Here is a 26,853-nt window from a genome sequence, read left to right as displayed (position 1 = left end):
GCGAAGATCAGTTTGGATTCCGCAGAAATGTTGGAACACATGAGGCAATACTGACCCTACTACTTATCTTAGAAAATAGATTAAGAAAAGGCAAACCTACATTTCTAGCATTTGTAGACTTAGAGAAAGCTTTTGACAATGTTGACTGGAATACTCTCTTTCAAATTCTAAAGGTGGCAGGGGTAAAATACAGGGAGCGAAAGGCTATTTACAATTTGTACAGAAAGTAGATGGCAGTTATAAGAGTCGAGGGGCATGAAAGGGAAGCAGTGGTTGGGAAGGGAGTGAGACGGGGTTGTAGCCCACGTTGAGGTTCGCCGATGACATTGTAATTCTGTCAGAGACAGCAAAGGGCTTGGAAGAGTAGTTGAACGGAATGGACAGTGTCTTGAAAGGAGGATATAAGATGAACATCAACAAAAGCTAAATGAGGATAATGGAATGTAGTCGAATTAAGTCGGGTGATGCTGAGGGAATTAGATTAGAAAATGAGACACTTAAAGTAGTAAAGGAGTTTTGCTATTTGGGGAGCAAAACAACTGATGATGGTCGAAGTAGAGAGGATATAAAATGTAGAATGGCAATGGCAAGGAAAGCGTTTCTGAAGAAGAGAAATTTGTTAACATCGATTATAGATTTAAGTGTCAGGAAGTCGTTTATGAAAGTATTTGTATGGAGTGTAGCCATGTATGGAAGTGAAACATGGACGGTAAATAGGTTGGACAAGAGTAGTATAGAAGCTTTCGAAATGTGGTGATACAGAAGAATGCTGAAGATTAGATGGGTAGATCACATAACTAATGAGGAGGTATTGAACAGAATTGGGGAGAAGAGGAGTTTGTGTCACAACTTGACTAGAAGAAGGGATCGGTTGGTAGGACATGTTCTGAGGCATCAAGGGATCACAAATTTAGCATTTGAGGGCAGCGTGGCGTGTAAAAGTTGTAGAGGGAGACCAAGAGATGAATACACTAAGCAAATTCAGAAGGATGTAGGTTGCAGTAAGTACTGGGAGATGAAGAAGCTTGCACAGGATAGAGTAGCATGGAGAGCTGCATCAAACCAGTCTCAGGACTGAAGACAACAACAACAGCAACAACAACAACAACAGGAAACTTGAAACATATACCAGAATAATTGTCAGTTTGTCAGGACATTACATGAATAATGTAGACCTGAGTTCAAAATTTTTTGAACCTCAATTATTTGCATAGAACAGATGATAGAAATGTACTGAACTTCACTTCAGGCAAGGGAACCTTTAATGGACCACCAATCGTTGAAATACCTGTATCAATGTGCATGTAGAAGAACATTGCATTGGCATAAATAAAGATATTATGTTTTGTGGCTTGGGTACCAAGGAGAACTTTCAGGGCTGTAGAACTAGCCAATAATGTGTTGCTCAATTGAAATTTTGGTATCCCCACCAGCAGACAAATGTATGGACACAGATGAACTGCAGTGGGTTCTGTGGTAGAGTAGTGCAGAAGCTATCATGGACGTCATGTGTGGAGTGTCATATGGGCAGAACTGCTGACTCAGGTGTTTACTTGCCAGGGACGATAGGTTGGGCCAGTGAGTTCCTATGGAGTGATTGATTAACACTGACCTGACTTCCACATTGCAGCATGCTCTTGTTTCCACATGTTATTTGTTTGGTAATTCATGCTGGTTGCATTTTGTGCTTTTCTCCTTGTGTCTCTACATGGTGTTTGGACTCCCTGTTCCCCCATAGATCAACTTGCACATTGAGTTTATCCTCTTCTGCGGTCCAGCTTCCAGGCTCCTGGGTTGAGTGCCCACAGTTGGCTAGATTAGTGACATTTGTGCTGATGGCTATGTTTTGCAACGTTGTTGTGCCTGTGCAGATACAAAAGAAACAATTATGTTGAAGTATGGTTTTTCACTGTATTAAGTGTTGCAAGTATTAATTCTAGATTTGCATAAGGCATTTGGTTCTATAAATCATACAGTACTTTTATCCAAATTAGCGGTATAATAGCAGTATCACTAAAATTCATAAGTTATCTCTGAGATGGGAGACAGTATGCTAAACTATCTTATAAGAATGGAAGTAAGAATGCCCCACAGTAAAATCAGTATACAAGACTCTCAACTTTGGAGTTCCCAGGGAAGTATTCTTAGATCATAAAACTTAAAGCTAGTGAACTATGCTGCTGATACAGCATTTATTATCCTCAGCCGCAATGAGCAGATAGCATTCCAAAACAATAAAGACAACTTTGAACTAATCATGGAACATCTGATCATGAATAAACTTATGCCGAATAAGGCCAAGACTGTTGTGATAAAGTTGGTGCTCAATTGCAACCAGTCTCAAGTGTATATAAATATTGAATCACTGTCTACAGTTGAAACATCCAATAAACATAAATTTTTAGACATTGTTATTGATGAGTGTCTTACATGAAAAGAGTCTGTCAGCTACATCTGTAAAGAGACTAGCTGAAATATTTGGTTGCTAAAACACCTGAAAAATATATAACTCCTCCTATTATTAAACAAATGCTCTATGGATTAATCCCTTCTCATTTACAACACGAGACTGAAATTTGGGGTGGAGCACCCACAGTCTACATGGATAAAATATTCAGGCTTCAGAAGATACTAGTTATGGTTATTACTACTGTAAGCAAACACTAGTCGTGTTGGGACTATATTAAGTATAATTTATTGACTATACAATAAAGGTATATGCTTATGACAATTATATTTGTAAAAGAGAATGATGCAATAAGCATAATGAATAGAGATTTTATTAATGCAATACATGAACAAGGTGTATTCAAATAACTTAGGGGAATGCAGCTGGGTGACGACATTCTATACACTGGGAGAAACTAAGGTCTCATAAGGTGTTGTTATTATGATACTGAGTAACAAAAGTGCTACAAATGAAAGTCCACTTGCATTTTATAATAGGTTGCCAAATAATGTGAAGCAGCTCTGTGGAAATTTCTTTAAGAGCAAGTTGAAACAGCTGTTAATTAAAAGACTTTTATATCCACTCAGACATTTCTGAACTCCATTATCAGTAGTATTACTTTTGAATGTTGCAGTGTATTAGTGGCGTTGAATGTTTATATAATGGCATCTAATGTGCTTCTATTTTAGCTTATGTATTCCTTATATGTACGACATGATATCATCATTGTAAGTGTGCAGCAATTACAATGTTCAAGGCTGTAAAGGTATCATAGACAAATAAAGGTTAATAATAATAATAATAATAATAATAATATCATTTCTTATGTTATAAAAATCCTACACTGGTGCTTTTCTATGTTAATAATCATGCATAATAATATTGTATTGTATGGAACTGAGGACCTAGAAATGATGGAGAGGCTTCGTCCCTGCCATAGCCCACAGTGGTACACAATCCCACAACAGGTTACAGCAGTCCACTCACCCCACCGCCGCCCCACACCGAACCAAGGGTTATTGCGCGGTTCAGCCCCCAGTGGACACCTCCCCTCCCCCAGGAACATATCACACCAGACGAGAGTAACCCCAATGTTTGCATGGTAGAATAATGATGGTGTATGCGTACATGGAGAAAGTGTTTGTGAAGCAATCGCTGACATAGTGTAACTGAGGCAGAATAAGTGGAACCAGCCCACATTTGCCAAGGCAGATGGAAAACCGCCTTAAAAACCATCCACATACTTGCTGGCACACCGGACCTCAACACTAATCCATTGCATGGATTTGTGCCGGGGACCGGCATGCCTCCTACCTGGAAAGCAGTGCGTTAGACTGCACAGCTAACCGAGTGGGCATGCATAATAGTACATACCTGTAGCTATATTTGGGTATTTCAGACACATCATATTGTCATATGCTTGTTCCTTAATACTATCTATGATGAGTTTCCATTGTGTTGATTTCTTTTGATTTGAAAAGTGTACTTGTAATACTGCATCTATGTTTATGTAACTTATTGTCTGTTCAGGATAAGCAATGCCCCAGTTGCAGATATTTTAATTATTTGGGCAAAATGTGAAGACGGCAGGTTACGAGGATTCATTGTGGAATGGAATGGAGCTAAAGGATTGGCAACACCCAAAATAGAAGGCAAATTCTCACTTCGGGCATCTGCTACAGGAATGATTTTCTTAGATGAAGTTGAAGTTCCAGAGGAAAACGTTCTTCCTGGTGTGACCAGTTTCAAAGTAAGCTTGAATTTTGTTTTTGTCATGTGTCACCATAACTCACTACCATGATCCCTAATCTTATACCAGAACATACTGAATATGGGCAGAGTAATTCAGTCAAGAATTGCAATGTGTGAGACTGACAACTACATTGCGACACCAACCAAGAGCAGTATTTAATTCTTTGTTAAATGAGAATTGTGTGTTGGTAGGAACAAGTGAGGGCAAAGTGTCATGTTTTGTGTATGCATTAACTCAGAACAGCAAGAAAAATTTCTTTATTCTAGTAGAAGCATCTTTAGGCAACAGATGCAAAAGTTACTTTATTTTCTACAATTTTCTTCTTTATTATGCCTGTAATGTCTAGAACTTCCTTTAGATTCCATAGATGAGTGTATTTTAATTCCCTTAGCTGAAGTTTTACCCAGCAAAGCAATCCAATTATCTGGCCAGGGTGCCGGTGCCCCTGTGTTCATGCCCTATAAGCAAGGAGGGGAGGTAGTAATTGTGTACCTTCCAGTACTGTTACAAGAGGAGTGCTGTCGCACGCTAAATGTCTATACTCACATCTAAATGAAGTACCCATTTAGAATAAGACTGGAATTGGGACACATAGTATATCTCACCTTGGCTGCTCACAGTGGGCAGCAGTAAGAAGGGCAATATCTGGAAAACTATCTTCCCCAGTGACATCGCTATTTTCTACGTGTGTATCTGTTGATTCTTTGCTGCTGTTTCATTGGAGGATGACAATGCTGACTTTTTGTTTGAATCTGTGCTGAGTGATTTTATTTATATTTTCAGTTCCTTGGCCATCAAAGTGTGTCTCCTCCACTCATCATCACACACTTTTTTGGCATGATACGTATACTTTCAAGTCTTCTAAGGACACAGCAGTAAAAGATAATGTCACAGCCACATAAGCAAAGTGACATTGTGGTCTAGTGGTTAGCATTTGTGCCTAGTAATGCCAAGGTCCTGTGTTTGATTCCCAGTGACCATCTCAAATTTTTCGTAGGTGGAAAGGTTTGGAAGGAAACCCACTTAGCCTTGTAATGCCAACTATAACCAGAAAAATTGATGCATAAATCACCAAAGTAGTGTTACATCAAAAGGTATGCACCAAGCTAGATGACAAACAACATTTATTTATTAGCAGCAGAGGCATGAGCTGTTAAGTTTTTCAGGTTAGAGAGTAAGATGTGTGATGTATCACGATTATCTTTGCAAGATTTCATAATAGTTCTGTAGGATTTAGGTCTAGATGGCATGACAGCAGTAAGAAGGGACATTTTTTGCAAGAGTTTACCAATTGAATAAAGAGAAAGTGTTTGTTGCTCCATAATTAATGTGAAAGTTTGGTTTTCTTTGTCTCTACAGATTTGTATTTTTTTTGCCATTTCTACATGATAGTCTGAAGTTTTCCTGTTGTCACAGAGAATATGTGAACAAAAAATGAAACTCTGCAGTCACAACAATGAAACGCTCTCTGGCACTGTTGTCTGATGACACTGTTCACACATTGCCACTTTGCAATATTTTTCACAGTGTAGTGTGTCTCGATCCATGGCTCATCTAAGTAAACCATTGGTCACTTTATGCTAATGCTTCATTTTATAAATTTTTTTTAAAAGTCTGATATCATGGGCTTTTTTGCTAGTATGTTCATGACTCATTCATTCTAGCAACTTCTAAAATCAAATCCCATAGATGGAACAGTTTTTCTTAGAGTTTCTTTTCTAGTAGGGAAGGCTAATTCAGTGAAACAACAGCTGTGAAATTTCTGCAAAGATTGTATTTCCTTCCATGGCCATAATATTGCAGCAATTTATTTAGATCACCAATGAAATATTTATTGTATGCATTTCTCTAATTCTGTTTTGGAGCACATACTTGATGTCCTACTCCACTTGGCATCATATCCCTCCTTCTGTAATTTGCACACCATTCCCTAACTGAATGCATCTTTTATCACCTTCTGTGTCAGCACTATCACACTTTTCTTGTTTTCATTGCCTGTAATATTAACGATATTAATAGCAAGTAGTCATGGCTTTCCACAAAGGTATTTTCTGCAGTCCCTTTTTGTGCTCACACTCTGAGATGGACTGGAACATTACTGTAACAAGTCACATCGCCAAGTAGTTCCCATTACAGCCAGGCAACTGATTCACCTTGCCGAGTAATACAGAGTGCTTATTGTAATTGTTGAATTCATCAGTCTGAAGACTGACTTGTTTTCCTGTATAAACTTTTTACTACCTGCATAACTACTGCACCCTACATCAATTTAAACCTGCCTACTGTATTTAACATTGATTTCCCCCTGCAATTTTTACCCCTGACACGTTCCTCTAGGCCAAATTAAACTATTCTTTGATGCCTCAGGATGTGTCTAATCAATCTCTTTCTTCTGTTAGGCACACTCCAAATGAATACATTCATAAAAGGCTCCCTAACACTTAAATTTGTATTTGTTGTTAACATCATCTTGCTTTTCAGGAAAGTTTTTCTTGCTATTGCCAGTCTCTGTGTGTGTTCGATATTCACTCTGTATGTTCTAAATATTCTTGTCAGTTTTATATTTTCTTTTGAAATATGATGTAACAACTGAACTCTAAAACATACACTATAATCTAATCATCAGATGAACATGTTAACTGTTGCAGAGGATTGGTTTTCATGATCTCGCTAATATCCAAAAGCCACTCATTGTGAGAATGCAATTGCAGCAGTGCTAGACAGGGAGCAGTGCTGTAGGTTTTGTGCCATTTTATTTTGAGACTACAGCTTGCTGTAGTTTGACAGAAAGCATGGCAAATAGATGGATCAGGCTGAATGCCTTCTGTTTTCGTCCAAAGTTTTTTGTACATTTGGGTACAAAAATCTTCAGTAATTATCAAATTTATGTGTGCTTCAGAAGAATTAGAAATTCAGAGAAGAAGAAAGTTGCTTAAAATCTACTGCTGTCTTTTGAATGCATGGAAATAAAATATTCAAATTCATAATAGTGATTATGTATAAAACTATTTTTGTGTTTAGCAGAATATAAGCAGAGTTTAGTTTCTGAGAGGATGAAACGTACAAGGGTATACTCTGCAATGGTTTTAAGATAACGACTGAATTTGATGTACCATAAACTGGGTTAAATTATGCAACCTGGGTTACTTTACACACTTTCCATTAAGTTCTGTGGGGTGCCGCCCATGGCCTGTTTTGGAAATTCTGAGTAAAATGGCTGCTTAGATAAGACATAGTGAACTTTACTGGATTGAAAAATCATGACAGTGTTGTTCATACATCATGATGCAGGATGATAAATGCAGTTAATTGGATGTGAGCATCTTTACGTATTTTTACATTGCTTAGAAACTGTCATTGCCAGGTCATAGTTATGTGGAACAGTAGGTGAAACACTTTTTTAGTGGAGACATTTTACTAGCAAGCTGAAAACAAGCAAAGGTGTGTGACTTTTGCTTGGGTGGGGGTAACTTTACGACGACTGCAAACAAAAGCAGAAAATAAGGTTACTGAGGAAATTATTGGACAAGTGCTATCTTATGATGAGATTCAAGTTAAGTTCGTGAAGATGACAGGTGACTCAACATAGACATTTGTATGGCCTGATGTTGGAGATATCTCCAAAATCAATAACTAGGGGCTACTTGATGAACCTGTGGTATTACAAAGATGATCTTTGTAGTTCAAAGAACACCTGCAATCTTTTATGTATGTATCCAGTCTTTATTGAAGTGAAATCAAGGTTAGTAGTGCCTCATCCTGCTATAGAAATACTATAAAAGTGAAGGTGAGAAACTCGTGCTCCAGACACAGCAGAAGCATTATTTTCAATTTACATAATAAAAACTTAAAATTTAAATGACTTGCCATATTGCATTTATCCTTGTAATAGGTTCCAACAAGTCAATAAAGCTATGAAAAGTGTCATGCCACTTCAGATTTCTGTTTTCTTTCCATTTAAAATTTCCAGACGTGTGTAAAGTTATCCATTATAAGGCAATACTGCCAAATATCTTGCAAAGTACACTGAAGAGCCAAAAAACTGGTACACCTGCCTAATATTGTGTAGGGCCCCCGCAAGCATGCAGAAGTGCCACAATATGATGTGGCATGAACTCGACTAACGTCAGAAGTAGTGCTGGAGGGAACTGACACCATGAATGCTTCAGGGCTGTCCATAAATCCATAAGAGTATGAGAGGGTGGAATCTCTTCTGCACAGCACGTTGCAAGGCATCCCAGATATGCTGAATAATGTTCATGTCTGGGGAGTTTGATGGCCAGTGGAAGTGTTTAAAGTCAAAAGAATGTTCCTGGAGCCACTCTATAGCAATTCTGGATGTATGGGGTGTCGAGTTGTCCTGCTGGAATTGCCCAAATCTGTTGGAATGCACAGTGGACATGAATAATGGATGCAGGTGATCAGACAGGATGCTTACGCATGTGTCACCTATCACAGTCATCTCTAGACATATCAAGGGCCCCATAGCACTCCCAACTGCACACGCGCCACACTATTACAGAGCCTCCACCAGCTTGAACAGTCCTCAGCTGACATGAAGGGTCCATGAATTAATGAGGTTGTCTCCATACCCTTACACATCCATCCGCTTGTTTCCAGTCATCAACAGTCCAATGTCGGTGTTGATGATCACAGGTGAGGTGTAAAGCTTCATGTCGTGCAGTCATTAAGGGTACACGAGTGGGCCTTTGGCTCCAAAAGACTATGTTGATGATGTTTCATTGAATGGTTCACACACTGACACTTATTGATGGCCCAGCATTGAAATCTGCAGCAATTTGTGGAAGGGTTGCACTTCTGTCACGCTGCACTATTCTCTTCAGTTGTCGTTGGTCCCGTTCTTGCAGGTCTTTTTCCAGCTGCTGCGATGTCAGAGATTTGAAGTTTTACTGGATTCATGATATTCACCGTACACTCGTGAAATGGTCACATGGGAAAATCCCCACTTCACCGCTGCCTCGGAGATGCTATGTCCCATCCCTTGTGCACCGACTATAACACCACGTGCAAACTCACTTAAATATTGATAACCTGCCATTGTAGCAGCAGTAACCAATCTAACAACTGCACCAGACACTTGTTGTCTTATATAGGCATTGCCGACTGCAGTGCCATATTCTGCCTGTTTACATATCTCTGCATTTGAATATGCATGTACTCTTTGAATGGAGTAACTTTACACACAATGTTGTTAAAACATGTCATAAACACGATTTCCATTCATTTTGAGGCTACAATTGCCCTTAAGAACCTGAATGATATACAGAAACCCATTGATATCAATTATATAACCAACCACCTCCCCCTTTGAACCATAGTCCTTGCCGTTGGTGGGGAGGCTCGCGTGCCTCAGCGATACAGATAGCCGTACCGTAGGTGCAACCACAACGGAGGGGTATCTGTTGAGAGGCCAAACAAATGAATGGTTCCTGAAGAAAGGCAGCAGCCTTTTCAGTAGTTGCAGGGGCAACAGTCTGGATGATTGACTGATCTGGCCTTGTAACACTAACCAAAACAGCCTCGCTGTGCTGGTACTGCGAACGGTTGAAAGCAAGAGGAAACTACAGCCACAATTTTTACTGAGGGCATGCAGCTTTACTGTATGGTTAATGATGATGGCATCCTCTTGGGTAAAATATTCCGGAGGTAAAATAGTCCCCCATTCGGATCTCCGGGCGGGGACTAATCAGGAGGACATTGTTATGAGGAGAAACAAAGCTGGCGTTGTACGGATCGGAGTGTGGAATGTCAGATCCCTTAATCAGGCTGGTAGATTAGAAAATTTAAAAAGGGAAATGGATAGGTTAAAGTTAGATATAGTGGGAATTAGTGAAGTTCGGTGGCAGGAGGAACAAGACTTTTGGTGAGGTGAGCAAGCAGTAAAGGAAACAAAAGAAAAATTTGGAATAGGTATTAAAATCCATGGAGAAGAAATAAAAACTTTAAGGTTCGCAGATGACATTGTAATTCTGTCAGAGACAGCAAAGGACTTGGAAGAGCAGTGGAACGGAATGGACAGTGTCTTGAAGGGAGGATATAAGATGAACATCAACAAAAGAAAAACGAGGATAATGGAATGTCGTCGAATTAAGTCGGGTGATGCTGAGGGTATTAGATTAGGAAATGAGACACTTAAAGTAGTGAAGGAGTTTTGCTACTTGGGGAGCAAAATAACTAATGATGCTCGAAGGAGAGAGGATATAAAATGTACACCGTCAATTGCAAGGAAAGCGTTTCTGAAGAAGAGAAATTTGGTAACATCGAGTATAGATTTAAGTGTCAGGAAGTCGTTTCTAAAAGTATTTGTATGGAGTGTAGCCATGTATGGAAGTGAAACACGGACGATAAATAGTTTAGACAAGAAGAGAATAGAAGCTTTCAAAATGTGGTGCTGCAGAAGAATGCTGAAGATTAGATGGTTAGATCACACAACTAATGAGGAGGTATTGAATATGATTGGGGAGAAGAGGAGTTTGTGTCACAACTTGACTAGAAGAAGGGATCGGTTGGTAGGACATGTTCTGAGGCATCGGGGGATAACCAATTTAGTATTGGAGGGCAGCGTGGAGGGTAAAAATCGTAGAGGGAGGCCAAGAGATGAATACACTAATCGGATTCAGAAGGACGTAGCCTCCTGTAGGTACTGGGAGATGGAGAAGCTTGCACAGGATAGAGTAGCATGGAGAGCTGAATCAAAGCAGTCTCAGGACTGAAGACCACAACAACAACAACATAACTGACCACACTTTATAAAATCAAGAAAACACAAAAAATGTGTTTGTAGTATCTCCAGTTGACAGTAACAGGAATATTCTTAGTTTTGATGTGAAAAGGAGAAAAATAGATGGAGGAGAATGAAATACTTTTTTTGTGCAATAAGAAAAACTATTGGCTCTGGCCAGTTGTATTAAGACAATACATGTTACTGATATTAAGCTTGCAGTGACTCATAAATGATCATCATTGTGTTGTTTTGTATTGTATTGTATTGTATTGTATGTTAACCGGGGGCCTAGAAACGACGGAGAGGCCCCATCCATGCCGCAGCCAGAGTGGTCCACAACCCTACGATGGCCACCGCGGTCCTCGTCACCCCTCTACCGCCCCACACCAAACCACTCTTTCAGGGTTATTGTGTGTTTTGACCACAGCTCTGTGGTCTAATGATTTTATCAACCAGACTGACCATCTTCATCTTAATAAGGGTGACAGTATGGTCTTCAGGAACTACGGTTACAACATTCATCAAATAAATGGAGTGCTTTCAAGTGAGAATCACAATAAGACCACCGACAAAAAGTGGGAAAAGAAACATGTCTTCTTGCCATTCTGTGGGTCCATGTTGAGCAAGACAAGCCACCTACTGAAAAGACACAAAATCAAATTGATCTTCAGGTCTCTGATAAATATTCGGAAGTCCTGAGACCAGTTAGAGATGGAGTAGGTCGCAGAATACCTCGGGTCTACAAGATGGTTTGTGAGTGCGGCCAGTCATATGTTGGAAATCGGTATGAATGGTAGAACAATGCAGACAGAAGAACAAGAGGCTTTATCGCATACACTACCTTGAGAAATCGACTTTAGCTGAACATGCTTTAGAAAACGGTCGCTTGATCAAATTCGATGAAACCACTGTTGTGGCTCACACTAATGGCTTTTGGGACTGTGTAATTAAATAAGCCACTGAAATAAAAATCATCAATAACGCCCTTAATGGAGATGGCCTCCTGCAGCTCAGAATGATGTGGAATCCAGGGATCACATGGTTGAAGTGGGCATATTGAATGCCAAGTCAAATTATGCCCATATATGGCAAGGCTGTGAGCACCAGTGATATCAGCTGGCAGCTAGCATATATAAGGGTGTACCAGCAGCCCACTGGCAGTCATACCTCTTGGAAAAGGCCAATGAGCACTTGGCTGAAAGCTTGTGACATTCACCTGCTTTGTTTCTTCATTTGTCCTTGGTGTCGACGTACTGCATTGTTATACTGGCTAAAAAATAGGGGGTGGGGGGGGGGGGGGGGTTGGAGGGTGGAAGTTCAACACTGACTACTGTAATTAATGTAGCTAACAGTTGCACAGTTGTGTTTCACAGTTCTTTACTGTCACTGTCCACAACCCCCAACAGTACATAGCTCACTATTGGTAAATTTTGATAAGCCTCATTAATAGGTTGCAGGCAAACATCAGCATACTGCTATGATAGTTTGCTGTTGAACATCTATGAGCAGTATAAACCTAACCACACAGTTCGCAGTTCTTGCAGAAGAATAAGGTATGTGTGACACTATTTCTCAAATAACTTGAACAGACATTGTCATTGCCTTAACACATGGCCTATTTGTGTCACACTAATTCCACTGTTAAATTTGATGCATTGTTGTTACTTGAAGCAGTACATAATTTCCCTCTGAAAATTGGCCGTGGACGGACTGTCTCAGGACCAAACATAGGGCCTTTATAAATCCTCACAGTAAATAGGCACTGAGACTATACTTTTTTGATGTTTTAAGTTACAGAAATTACAATTAAAACATAACTCATTCAATTATATGAATAGATCGAAAAATTCCTCCTTTTTAACAGTTCTCTCTACCACAAAGATTAGGCCAAATTATTTGTTTAAATAATGAAATTAGCAGATCTAGTTATGCAAACAATGCTTTTGACCAATCTGGTAATTATTTTGGAATTAAATAAGGGCTGACTTTGCTAACATGTTTTCGAATAGAGCCAAGTAAATACTTAAAGGATTCTAGTAGTTCTTCTTCCAAATGTTTATAATTATTACAGATTTTATTTTTGTTTATAAGTAAACAATAGAATTTAAGTCCTGAAAAAATTACTGATTTCACTCCATAACAAAAGATATTAACTAGGAATGGTCAAAATAAATTAGGAAATTAATTACATACACAAAGCTACGCACCAAATTAGACCTGGTGCAGGGAATAGCCTTGATAGGGACAGGGAATGTGATGTAGGTGGTGACCTGATAAAGATAGCTACTCAAACTGATGGCATCAATCTGCATTTCATGCAACTGTTTCCGCATCATGATCAGCCTCATCTTAATGCAGCTGTTAAGCACGTTAACATTGGGCTGGAGAGGGCACTGATGGCAGAGGGCATGGGTCACATTGCATTGGTGCCAGTTGAGTTTATCAGTAGATCAGGTTTCACTAGGCATGGCCTGCACTTCAACAGGTTTGGGAAGGGGATACTGGCAAAGCTTATAGGTGCAAGTGTAGTGGGTGGTGGTAGGACACTCTTGGAAAAATTCCTGTAGTAGTTGGTGTTAGAGCTGCACCGTTTTTGAATGAAGTCAGCTGATGGATATACCTGCTTAAAGGAAGTCCCTCTAAGGGCTCACCTTCAGAGGATGTCATGTTTCCAAGTAGAGAAGGAGTTAGCATATTTCATCAGAATATTAAAGCTATTAGAGATAAAGTTAGTGAACTGCTTATAGATGTTGACTATGAAATTATTCGTATATCGAAGCACCACTTAAATAATTTGACGATTCAGAGGCTTCCTTTACCAGGATACAGGTTAGCTGGCTGTTTTTCAAGGATTTCATTGTGGAGTGGGAGAATGGCCATGTATGTAAAAAACAGTATTCCTTTTGCGTCCATAGAGGTATGTATCGTGGCACTGCACTGAACAGATATTTGAATGTTGTGCAGTTGCAGTTGAATTTAGTGAAACTAAACTTTTAATTGTTTTTGTTTATAGGTCCCCTAATTTTGACTTCAGAGCATTTCTGCCCAAGCTAGAGGGGGTTCTTGTTCACTTTATAGGAAGTACGAGAAATTAGTTGTGTGTGGTGACTTCAGTATAAATTTTGTACATGATAGTGCAAGAAAAATGATGTTGGTAGATCTCCTAAATTCATATGATCTGATGCAGAATGTGTTTTTCCAACTACAGTGCAGGGGAACAGTAGCACAGCCATAAACAACATTTTTATTCATTCTTCATTACCAGATGGGCATTCTGTTAGTAAAAGGGTCAATGCCCTTTCAGACCATGATGCACCAATTTTAACACTAAAAGGATTTTGTACTCAAACAAATGTCACATATAATTACAAACTATGCAGGAAAGTTAATCCAAAAGCCAGCCGGAGTGGCCGAGTGGTTCTAGGCACTACAGTCTGGAACCGTGCGACCGCTACGGCCACAGGTTCGAATCCTGCCTCGGGGATGGATGTGTGTGTTGTCCTTAGGTTAGTTAGGATTAAGTAGTTCTACGTTCTAGGGGACTGATGACCTCTGAAGTTAAGTCCCATAGTGCTCAGAGCCATTTGAACCATTTAATCCAAAAGCAATTGAGAATTTTTTAAACCTTGTCGAGGAACAAGAGTGGCAGGATGTTTATAGTGCTGGTAACATAGATGACAAATATAATGCTTTCCTTAACACATTTCTGATGCTCTTTGAGAGCTGCTTTCCATTAGAATGTCCTAAATAGGGTTGTTGTGGTCTTCAGTCCTGAGTTTGATGCAGCTCTCCATGCTACTCTATCCTGTGCAAGCTTCTTCACCTTCCAGTACCTACTGCAGCCTACATCCTTCTGAATCTGCTTAGTGTATTCATCTCTTGGTCTCCCTGTACGATTTTTACCCTCCACGCTGCCCTCCAATACTAAATTGGTTATCCCTCGATGTCTCAGAACATGTCCTACCAACCGATCCCTTCTTCTAGTCAAGTTGTGACACAAGTACCTCTTCTCCCCAATTCTATTCAATACCTCCTCATTAGTTATGTGATCTACCCATCTAATCTTCAGCATTCTTCTGTAGCACCACATTTCGAAAGCTTCTATTCTCTTCTTGTCTAAACTATTTATCGTCCACGTTTCACTTCCATACATGGCTACACTCCCTACAAATGCTTTCAGAAATGACATCCTGCCATTTAAATCTATACTCGATGTTAACAAATCTTTCTTCTTCAGAAACGATTTCCTTGCCATTGCCATTCTACATTTTATATCCTCTCTACTTCGACCATCATCAGTTATTTTGCTCCCCAAATAGCAAAACTCCTTTACTACTTTAGGTGTCTCATTTCCTAATCTAATTCCCTCAACATCACCCAACTTAATTCGATGACATTCCATTATCCTCGTTTTGCTTTTGTTGATCTTCATCTTATACCCTCCCTTCAAGACACTGTCCATTCCGTTCAACTGCTCTTCCAAGTCCTTTGCTGTCTCTGACAGAATTACAATGTCATCGGCAAACCTCAAAGTTTTTATTTCTTCTCCATGGATTTTAATACCTACTCCAAACTTTTCTTTTGTTTCCTTTATTGCTTGCTCAATATACAGATTGAATGACATCGGGGATAAGCTACAACCCTGTCTCACTCCCTTCCCAACCACTGCTTCCCTTTCATACCCCTCGACTCTTATAACTGCCATCTGCTTTCCGTACAAATTGTAAATAGCCTTTCGCTCCCTGTATTTTACCCCTGACACCTTCAGAATTTGAAAGAGAGTATTCCAATCAACATTGTCAAAAGCTTTCTCTAAGTCTACAAATGCTAGAAACATAGGTTTGCCTTTCCTTCATCTTTCTTCTAAGATAAGTCGTAGGGCCAGTATATCCTCACGTGTTCCAATATTTCTACGGAATCCAAACTTATCTTCACCGAGGTCGGCTTCTATCAGTTTTTCCATTCATTTGTAGAGAATTCGCATTACTATTTTGCAGCTGTGACTTATTAAACTGATAGTTCGGTAATTTTCACATCTGTCAACACCTGCTTTCTTTGGGATTGGAATTATTATATTCTTCTTTAAGTCTGAGGGTATTTCGCCTGTCTCATACAACTTGCTCACCAGATGGTAGAATTTTGTCAGGGCTGGTTCTCCCAAGGCTGTCAGTAGTTCCAATGGAATGTTGTCGACTCCCGGGGCCTTGTTTCGACTTACGTCTTTCAGTGCTCTGTCAAACACTTCACGCAGTATCATATCTCCCATTTCATCTTCATCTACCTCCTCTTCCACTTCCATAAAACTGTCCTCAAGAACATCGCCCCTGTATAGACCCTCTAAATATTCCTTCCACCTTTCTGCTTTCCCTTCTTTGCTTAGAACTGGGTTTCCATCTGAGCTCTTGATATTCATGCAAGTGGTTCTCTTTTCTCCAAAGGTCTCTTTAATTTTCTTGTAGGCAGTATCTATCTTATCTCTCATGAGATAAGCCTCTACATCCTTACATTTGTCCTCTAGCCATCCGTGCTTAGCCATTTTGCATTTCCTGTCGATCTCATTTTTGAGACGTTTGTATTCCTTTTTGCCTGCTTCACTTACTGCATTTTTGTATTTTCTGCTTTCATCAATTAAATTCAGTGTCTCCTCTGTTACCCAAGGATTTCTGCTAGCCCTCATCTTTTTACCTACTTGATCCTCTGCTACCTTCACTATTTCATTCCTCAAAGCCACCCATTCTTCTTCTACTGTATTTCTTTCCCCCATTCCTGTCAGTTGTTCCCTTATGCTCTCCCTGAAACTCTGTACAACCTCTGGTTCTTTCAGTTTTAATCTACAGTTCATAACCAATAGATTGTGGTCAGAGTCCACATCTGCCCCTGGAAATGTCTTAATATTTAAAACCTGGTTCCTAAATCTCTGTCTTACCATTATATAATCTATCTGAAACCTATCAGTATCTCCAGGCTGCTTACATGTATACAACCTTCTTTTATGGATCTTGAACCAAGTGTTAGCTATGGTTAAGTTGTGCTCTGTGCAAAATTCTACCAGGCGGCTTCCACGTTCATTTCTTACCCCCAATCTGTATTCACCTACTACGTTTCCGTCTCTTCCTTTTCCTACTATCGAATTCGTCACCCATGACTATTAAATTTTCATCTCCCTTCACTATCTGAATAATTTCTTTTATCTCATCATACAGTTCTTCAATTTCTTTGTCATCTGCAGAGCTAGTTGGCATATAGACTTGTAGTACTGTCGTAGGCACGGGCTTCGTGTCTATCTTGGCCACAATAATGCGTTCACTATGTTGTCTGTAGCAGCTTACCCGAACTCCTATTTTTTTATTCACTATTAAACCTACTCCTGCAGTTCCCCTATTTGATTTTGTATTTATAACCCTGTATTCACCTGACAGAAAGTCTTGTTCCTCCTGCCACCGAACTTCACTAATTGCCACTATATCTAACTTTAACCTATCAATTTCCCTTTTTAAATTTTCTAACCTACCTGCCCGATTAAGGGATCTGTCATTCCACACTCCGATCCATAGAATGCCAGTATTCTTTCTCCTGATAATGACGTCCTCTTCAGTAGTCCCCGCCTGGAGATCCGAATGGGGGACTATTTTACCTTCGGAATATTTTACCCAAGAGGACACCTTCATCATTTAATCATACGGTAAAGCTGTATACCCTTGAGAAAAATTACGGCTGTAGTTTCTCCTTGCTTTCAGCCGTTCACAGTACCAGAACAGCAAGGCCATTTTGGTTAGTGTTACAAGGCCAGATCAGTCAATCATCCAGACTGTTGCGCCTGCAACTACTGACAAGGCTGCTGCCCCTCTTCAGGAACCACAGATATGTCTGGCCTCTCGACAGATACCCCTCTGTTGTCTGTATCGCTGAGGCACGCAAGCCTCCCCACTTGGGAGGTCCATGGTTCATGGGGAGGGGGGGCTAAATAGGGTACTAGCAGTAAAAGGCAGCCTCGGTGGCTAACTAGTGGGGTAAGGATATTATGTAGAACAAAGCGGGAATTATATCAAAACGTTAGAAGTGGTCACAATCAAGCTACAGTAGTGCATTGCAAACAGTACTTCAAGGTGCTTAAAAATGTTATTAGGAAGACAAAGAGTACATGGCATGCAAATACAATAGCTCATTCACAGGATAAAATTAAAACCATATGGTCAGTTGTGAAGTAAGTGTCCGGTCAGCAGCACAAGGTTGGCAATATAAAGTCAGTTTCTGTTACTTGTATATCAGATATATGTACAGTATTTAACAATCATTTTCTGAGCATTGCTGGTGAATTAAATAAAAATTTAGTTTCTACAGGAAATCATATAACAATCTTAGCAAATGCCTTTCCGAGATTGATGTCTGAAATATTTCTCAGTGATACAGACAAGGGGGAGATTGAGTGAATAATTAAATCACTGAAGACTACGGACTCTCATGGATATGATGGAGTGCCTAGCAGAATATTAAAGTACTTTGCTGCACATGTTAGCCCTGTATTTAGCCATATTTCTAATTTTTTGTTTAGGAATGGTCAGTTTCCTGAATGATTAAAGTACTCAGTAGGAAAGTCGCTTTATAAAAAGGAAGAAAGGAATAATGTAGACAATTTTCGACCTATTTCTATGCCATAAATGTTTGCTAAAGTCATTGAAAATGCTCTGTATGTAAGGATAATTGATAATTTTATATCACACATTTTGATATCAAATGTACAGTTCGGCTTTAGAAGTCATTTAACAACTCAAAATGCTATATTCTCTTTTCTCTGTGAGGTACTTGATGTGTTAAACAAAAGGTTTCAAGTACTAGGCATATTTTTGATTTAACCAAGGTGTTTGACTGTGTTGGTCACAGAATGTTGCTGCAGAAATTGGACCATTATGGAATGTGGGTAATAGCTCACAATTGGTTCACTTCTTACTTTAGCAACAGAAAGCAGAAGGTCATTATTCACAGTGTTGAGAATAGTGGTGATGTGGAGTCTGAGTGGGGTACGGTCAAATGGGAGGTGCCACAGGGATCAGTGTTGGGGCCACTCCTATTCCTTATTTATATAAATGCAATGCCCTCTAGTATTTCAGGTAACTCTAAAATATTTCTGTTTGCTGATGACACTAGCTTGGTAGTAAAGGATGTTATGTACAACATTGGCTCAGTTTCAAATAGTGCAGTTCATGACATAAGTTCATGGCTTGTAGAAAATAAACTAATTCTAAATCACAGTAAGACACAGCTTTTTTAGTTTCTAACACACAATTCAAAAAAACCTGACGTTTTAATTTCACAGAATGGGCGTATGATTAATGAAACTGAACAGTTCAAATTTCTAGGTGTTCAGATAGATAGTAAACTGTCATGGAAAGCCCACATTCAGGATTTTGTCCAAAGACTTAATGACGCCATTTTTACTGTTCGAATGGTATCTGAAGTAAGTGATCGTTCAACATGAAAGTTAGTCTACTTTGCTTATTTTCATTCACTTATGACATAAGTCTTATGTCATATGGTATTATATTTTGGGGTAACTCTTATCATTCTCAAAAGATATCTGTGCTTCAGAAATGCACAGTTTGGGCAATAAGTTCGCAAACCTCTTGTTGACCCCTGTTCACTAGTCTGGGTATTGACATTGGCCACTCAGTATATTTATTTTTTACTGTCATTTCTTATTAACAATATCAGCTTATCCCCAAGAGTTAGCAGCTTTCACTCAGTTAATACTAGACAGAAATCCAATCTGCATTTGGATTGCACTTCCTTAACCCTTGTGCAGAAAGGTGTGCAGTATACTGCTGCAACCATTTTCAATGAGCTACCACAGGAGTTCAAAAATCTTAGCAGTCATCTATGCACTTTGAAATTGAAACTGCAGAGTGTCCTCATGTGTTACTCCTTCTATTCTGTCGAGGAGTTCCTTGAAAAATTAAGCTCATTCCTATGTTATATTGTTGATTGTGCTTACTCAAACTTATGGCTTGTCTTTTTTTGAGTTCATATACATTTTATTTTATCTGTTATTACTTGTATGTTGTAATTTCATGTTCTGACATGTTGCATGACCTTGGAGATTTGGTACTCAATTTGGTCCTACGGAACTTGATGTGTAAATAAAAAGAAAACAAGAGCTGTGTATTTCATAGTCTTGTCATGCAAAGATAGTACATTGTGACTGTAAATTTTTGAAATGGATTCATTTGTGGGTTTGTAGCTATTTATTGTATTTACAGCATCTTTACTTCAAAGTCAGCCAATCAGGCGTATTTCTTTTCCTTTCTTATGTCTTCTCAGAAACTGGTACATAATTGTATATTTAGCATCATTTAATTCTGGTACATCCACCTTTGGCGAGTCCTTTTCTACCAATCTTTTTGTAATGTGTGTTGGCTTTTTCATGTTTGCCATGTGTGTGAGAGAGACAAGCCTATTACAATCGTGGAACTTCCCTCTTCTGTTTAACTATAGCCTATGAAATGTAAATTCTTTTCATTAGTGCAGATGATAGAAATACACAAAGAATATAACAGAATCACTTGTCTGTCATACTGTCAGAAAATAAGTTTTGGAGCAAACTTTGTTGCTTCAGTTAGTTATCAATAAGCTGCCAATTTAATTGTCTGTTTGGCTACATAGGAACCTTACATGTTGGATGTTCTGAATTTCCAGCACATTTATCTCATTTCAATGACTTGCAGTGTCATTCACTATTATAAAATAGTATTAACAAATTTGACATTTTTGTGGCTTGTGTTGTGTAGTAGTAATACTTGATCTGTACAGCTATTTTATTGGCAACCATTGCTGCCTGATTATTTACCATCATTGGAAAGCCATTAATGAAAAATCAAGATAAGAATAGGTTGAGGGTAAAACACTGAAAGAGTCTATACTATCTGATTTCCCATGCTGTATTAATTTTGTAAGTCTAACCTGGAAGAGGTCCAAAAATTCAAAAAGATTCTCAGAGGATACTGTTAACAAAGTATTTTATTCCTGTAAATGATTATAGCATCCTCTGTGAAGTATCTTATATGGAAACCAAATTGGGAAGGAATCAGAAAGGAATTGCAACATGTCAATAAATATGATCATAAATAGTCTTCCAAAATATTTTGAAAAGTAAGTGGTAGGAGATAGGCAGGTTTAAAGTTGAAAGATACAAACTTATGTCTGCTTTTACAGGCTGATATCAAAACAGCATAATTTCATCTGTAGGAAATAAAACTAATTATTTTCTATAATTGTATTGCCAGTTAAAGATTTGCAATATGTATGACCATTTCTACTAATTTTAAGAAAATACAAGTAGTTTGAGACACTACTCTTTCATCTAAAGTGAGAAAATTTGTACAATTATGTTGCTACTCTTTTTCAAATTATCTTCTTCTTCCCCATTATGAGGCAAATCATCCTGCAGCTGAGCACCGATTTCATGAAGTACTGTAAGCAAATTGTTGACACAATCACTTTGGATGTTCTAAGTTCAATCATGGAATAATCTAGATTCTCATCTCCAGATATGTACATAATTCCCAAATCAACAATCAGATTGTCGCACAGATTAAAGTTGTATCCATTACACTCATGTCTGATGGCTGATCCGATTTATTCTTCAATGCCTAGAAGAAAAAAGTAACTCTCATCCCTAGGTTCTCACTGACCTTAATACACATCTCCAGATATTTACATAATTTCCAAATCAACAATCAGATTGTCACGTAGATTAAAGTTGTATTCATTACACTCATTTATGATGGCTGATCCAATTTATTCTTCAAAGCCTAAAAGAAAAAAAAAAAAAAAAACCTCTCATCCCTACGATCTGTTATCTTGTGGATGAATCTTGGTAAACATGGCAAATGTATTCTTAGTTGAGGCACATTGGATTATATAATCAATACTCATTTGGTTCATACAGTTTACACAATGTGGATATAATGAACTCGAAGAATACTGAGGAATTGATGCATACTGTAACAGGCAAAACTAAAAAAGGCCTGATGTTTGAAGTGAAGATGATAAAGTTTTTCTGTGTGTTCTATTTATATTCAAAATAAACTCTTCCATATTTCACATTTTTATTGTAAGTGTTGGATCTGTTGTAACTTAAGGTTCTTTTTTTGTGCCCTTTTTCCCCAGGGACCTTTTACCTGTCTTAGTAATGCTCGTTATGGTATTGGTTGGGGAGCCCTGGGTGCAGCAGAGTTTTGCTTAGCAGAAGCACGTCGATATACACTAGAGCGTCACCAGTTTGGACGGCCTTTAGCAGCCACCCAGCTCATTCAGAAGAAATTAGCAGATATGCTTACAGAAATATCAATAGGTCTTCAAGCATGTCTTCATGTGGGTCGCCTGAAGGATAAGAATTTGTAAGTGTACTAATTTTTGAGGAATAAGAATTTGTAATATTGCTGATTTTAATCACAAAGAGAAAACAACATATTCAATCAAATCAAAACTTAATTTGAAATATGTTGAAAAAAACTTAGATAATCCAAACTTGTTCATTACTGAAAATAATTTTTTTAAATAAGGATAAAATATAAGGTATATTAAAGAAAAATAACATTTTTCATCCTAGAATTCTGTCCTGTGGTATTAACTGCCTCTATAAAGACACATTGACTTGTAACTACTTTTATGTCATAATTTTCAAAGTTACACAAGAAATGCTATGTAATTCATTTGGGAATGAAGATGTTCACTTTCAACTCAGAAATTCCTGGTAACAAAACTCACTCAGGCTTAGTGTGATGCAGAAAGCAGTGGGTTATGCAGTCCCAAAATTAATTCACCCCTTATCCAAGTATGTGAAAAATCTAATATACAATATAATTAACTTCAAACGCAAACTGAAATCATGTCTGCTTGACATCTCCATCTCCATAGGAAAAGGATGGAATATTAGAGCTTAACATTGTCAATGATGAGGTCATTAGAAATAGGTTGGAGAGGAAATCAGCTGTGCCCTTTTAAAAGTACCTTTACAAGGTACTTTCCCAGCATTTGCCTTAAACTGTTTAAACAAATCAAGGAAAACCTAAATCAGGATGTCCAGGTGGGGATTTGAACCGAATGAGTTGAGTGTCTTACACTGTGCCATTTTGCTTGTATACAATTGAAAAATTTGTGAATGTACAAGACTGTAAAGTGTATGTGACATTGCACATATAGTGAAGTATAAATCAATGTATGTTGAAAAATAGAGATTAAAGATAGCTTAATATTAATTAAAGGACGATCATATAAATGGCTAGCATGTTACTATATTTTTCACTGAGTAAGTCCTTTGTAAACTAAATGACTCATTTGATTAGAGTACTGTGAAATCATGTACTTAGTTACAGTATATTCTGAGGTTCATTATTACACTGCAAAGTTCCCAAGGAAGAGTACTAATTACAGGAACTGGACACAAATTTGATGGAGGAGAGTTCAGATCCTCTCAAAGTTATTTATGTTTTCCTTTACTTCCATAAATTGATGTAGACATCTACATCTACATACATGCTCCACAAGCCACTTTATGGTGCTTGGCAGAGGTTACCTTGCACAGCAGCGAGTCATTCTCTTCCTTGTTCCACTCGCAAATGGAGTGAGGGGGAAAAGACTGTCTAATTGCTTGTGTATGAACCCAAATTTACCTTATGATTACTTCATATTCCTTACACAAGATGTACATTGGGTGCTGTAAAATTCTTCAGCAGACAATTGCAAATGCTGGTTTTCTAAACTTTCTCAATAGTGTTTCACTAAAAATATGTCGTCTTTCCTCCAGGGACTCCTATTCAAGTTCTCAGAGGATTTCCATAATACTCCTATAATGATTGAACCTATCAATAACAAATCTAACAACGTGCCTCTGAATTGCTTCGATGTACTCTAATCCTACCTGGTAGAGTCTCAAAGACTCTAGTGGTATTCAAGAAGTATTCTGTATGTGGCCTCCTTTAGAGATGAGCCATACTAAAAAGACTTCTTGCAATAAAACAAATTTGACCACTTGCCTTCCCTGCAACTGATGTCATGTGCTTGTTACATTTGATATTGCTTTGCAACTTTACACCTAGATATTTAATTGATGTAACTGCGTATTTGGTTCACATGGGGTACCACAGCCATACTTGCACGTCATGTGCTGGCTTTCAGATCGGCTGTATGCACTGTTTAATAACAGGGTAACTGCACAACACATTAACACCTACAATGCTTGAAAATGGCCTGCAAGGCCAAAATTGGGCAATAATGCAAGATATAATATAGGATGATTATAATTAAAATTAAACTTTCAAACCACTGTAGAAGTAACACCACTAGTCAGAATGACGTCAAATTGTAACGGAATGTTATTAGAGAAGGGGGAAAACATATGGCAGACGGAAAATAAATAGTTACAATATGTAGCAATATATGGCACTGTAAGCATTATAATTTAATAGTGGTCGACTACAAATGACAAATGAATCATACAACAATGCCTAAGGTGTACGTTTGACGTTAAACAAACTTAACTACTCAGTTTGCATGCGTGTACAGGTGTGATACTGTTAGTTACGTAAGCCCATCCACCACGGCAAGTTCATATCACATTGGATGGGAAAAATTGGTTTTTAATTGTCTTGAGGCCAAAAATCACATAAAAAGCATCACTTACATCAGTTTTTAATTGTCCTGAGACCAAAAACCGTACAAAAAGCATCAATCAAAATCAGATCACATTATTAATTTCTGTGTGACTGGTCCAAAAAATGTTCAGTATGCTGTCCACCATTTTCTGCAACAAGTTGAAATTGAGGAACAGAATGTTACACAACTGATGGAAGTGTTTCCGGAATCACATTCAGAATGTGTTGCGCAGTGCGTGCCTTCAATGCAGCGAAGTTTGCAGTCGGAACACTGAACACATCATCTTTCAGGCTGCCGGACAGCCAGAAGTCATACGGTTATGATCAGGTGATCAGGATGGCCAGGCTGTAAGAAAATGGCGGCTGATAATTCTAGCAATTCTGAAATGGCATTTCAGCAGCTGCTTAACTGGATTTGCAAAGTTCAGAGGTGTGCCATCTTGCATAAAAATGATCCCATCCACACATCCAGGCTTTTGGAGAGCTAGAATAACTAGATTGCGCAAGAGACACTCATAGCACTTAGCAGAAGCACCTGTCTCTTCTAAAAAATATGGCCCTATGATAAATGATGCCGTAAACCCACACCACTCAGTGACCTTTTCAGGATGAAATGGAATCGGTTGATTTGCGTGTGGATTTTCTCTTGCCCACATTCGAAAACTCTGTGTATTGACATACCCTGTCAGATGGAAGTGGGCTTCATCTTTCCACAAAATCTTCCCTGGCCAATCATTGTCCACTTCCATGCAAGCAAAGGTCTCTCTTGCTGGCAGGTCAACAGGAAGCAACTCGTGCACATGGGTAATTTTGAATGTGTCGCAAAGAAGAGTGTTTTGTAGGATTTTACGCACAATGCTCATGGGTATGTCCAATGTTCAGGCAATTCTCCATGCACTACACGTTTGCACACCACTACTTGTCTCCTCCTGCACTGCTGTGGCCACTGCTTCCACTGACGTCGAATCAATTTGTTTCCTCTGTCTATCAGGTTGCTCACCAAAAGAACACGTCTTTTCGAATTTATGAATAATTTTCTCCAGACCCACGGCAGTCATTGGACCAACACCTTTTTTAAAACCCTACAGTGTCCAGTACTTCCACAGAATGATGTGTGCACAGTCATCGTTCTTGTAATACAGCTTCACAAGCAGAGCGTGATTCTGCATTGAGACAGTCATTGCGAACATCGCAGATGCGAAAGGAGGAAAAGCCGTGTACCTGGAGTGTTTATACCAACTTCAATGTGTCGTGCGCATGACAGGTGTTTTCATTTACCTATTCTGTCACATGAAGCACCATCTGTTGATCAATTTTCATACTATATTTTTCATCTGCCATAGGTTTTTCCCCTTCTCCAATAATTTTCCATTGCAATTTGACATCATTCTGACTAGTGGTGTTATTTCTACAGTATTTTGAAAGTTTAACTGTAATTATAATCACCCTGTATAATACTCGTGAAAATCATCTGAGGTTGAAAACTTCAAGAAGTCCTTTAATGTGATTGCTGATAAAAAAACATGACTTTCGTGTGTCATGTGACACATTTGCAGATGAATAACATGCCCAGAACTTCTAAAATGGATCCTAAAAGTGTGCTTGTCATACTTACTGATGAGAGTAAGAATTTTCCAGTGTTGTATCATGAAACACTTAAAGTTTAATTATTTATCAACAAGAATAATGTGTGGTAGCTTACCCATGATCACCTTGTAGACATTTGTTTAAGGAGTTGGGCATCCTCACTTCTGCTTCACAGTATATTTATTACCTCATGAAGTTTGTTGTAAATAATCCATTGCAGTTCATTACAGTACATTATGATGTACATAATTACAATACCACAAAGAAAAATGACATCCAATACTCCCCATAAAGGTTGTCTTTAGCAAAAGAAAGGGTGGTGTAATGCTGCAACAAAAATTGTTGATCACTTAATGAGGCATATAAAATGTCTGGCAGCCAGCAAAGCAGAATTTGAGGACAAACTGAGAAAGTTTCTCCTTGACACGTCCTTCTATTCTATAGAAGAATTTATGTAATTCTAATGTGTTAAAGGTGATGGGTAAGAATTACCAAATCAGATCCGCATATTTTTAAAAAAAAAAAAAAAAAAAAAAAAAAAAAAAAAAAAAAAAAAAAAAAAAAAAAAAAACTTATAAATTTTGATGCCATAACAATATTCACAAAATAATTTGTGATGGGATGTAAAATGACTCATTCCTACAAGACATTGATTTATATACAACAAACT

The 26,853-nt window shown here is 38.4% G+C and overlaps 1 protein-coding gene across 1 annotated transcript in view; it reads left to right on the top strand.

Moving 5' to 3' along the window:
* Positions 1–3,163: 3,163 nt before the first annotated feature.
* LOC124722259 (glutaryl-CoA dehydrogenase, mitochondrial-like) overlaps positions 3,164–26,853 on the top strand; it is a 43,369-nt gene continuing 19,679 nt past the window's right edge. The window contains exons 1-3 of the mRNA XM_047247447.1: positions 3,164–3,177; positions 3,980–4,199; positions 22,111–22,340. Of these exons, the coding sequence (XP_047103403.1) occupies positions 3,164–3,177; positions 3,980–4,199; positions 22,111–22,340 (464 nt within the window). The remainder of the gene's footprint in view (positions 3,178–3,979; positions 4,200–22,110; positions 22,341–26,853) is intronic.

The sequence above is a fragment of the Schistocerca piceifrons genome, chromosome X, assembly GCF_021461385.2.
Source record: "Schistocerca piceifrons isolate TAMUIC-IGC-003096 chromosome X, iqSchPice1.1, whole genome shotgun sequence".
NCBI classification, from domain to species: domain Eukaryota; kingdom Metazoa; phylum Arthropoda; class Insecta; order Orthoptera; family Acrididae; genus Schistocerca; species Schistocerca piceifrons.
Note: the sequence above shows the minus strand (reverse complement) of the source record. Positions and strands in the feature narration are given on the sequence as shown.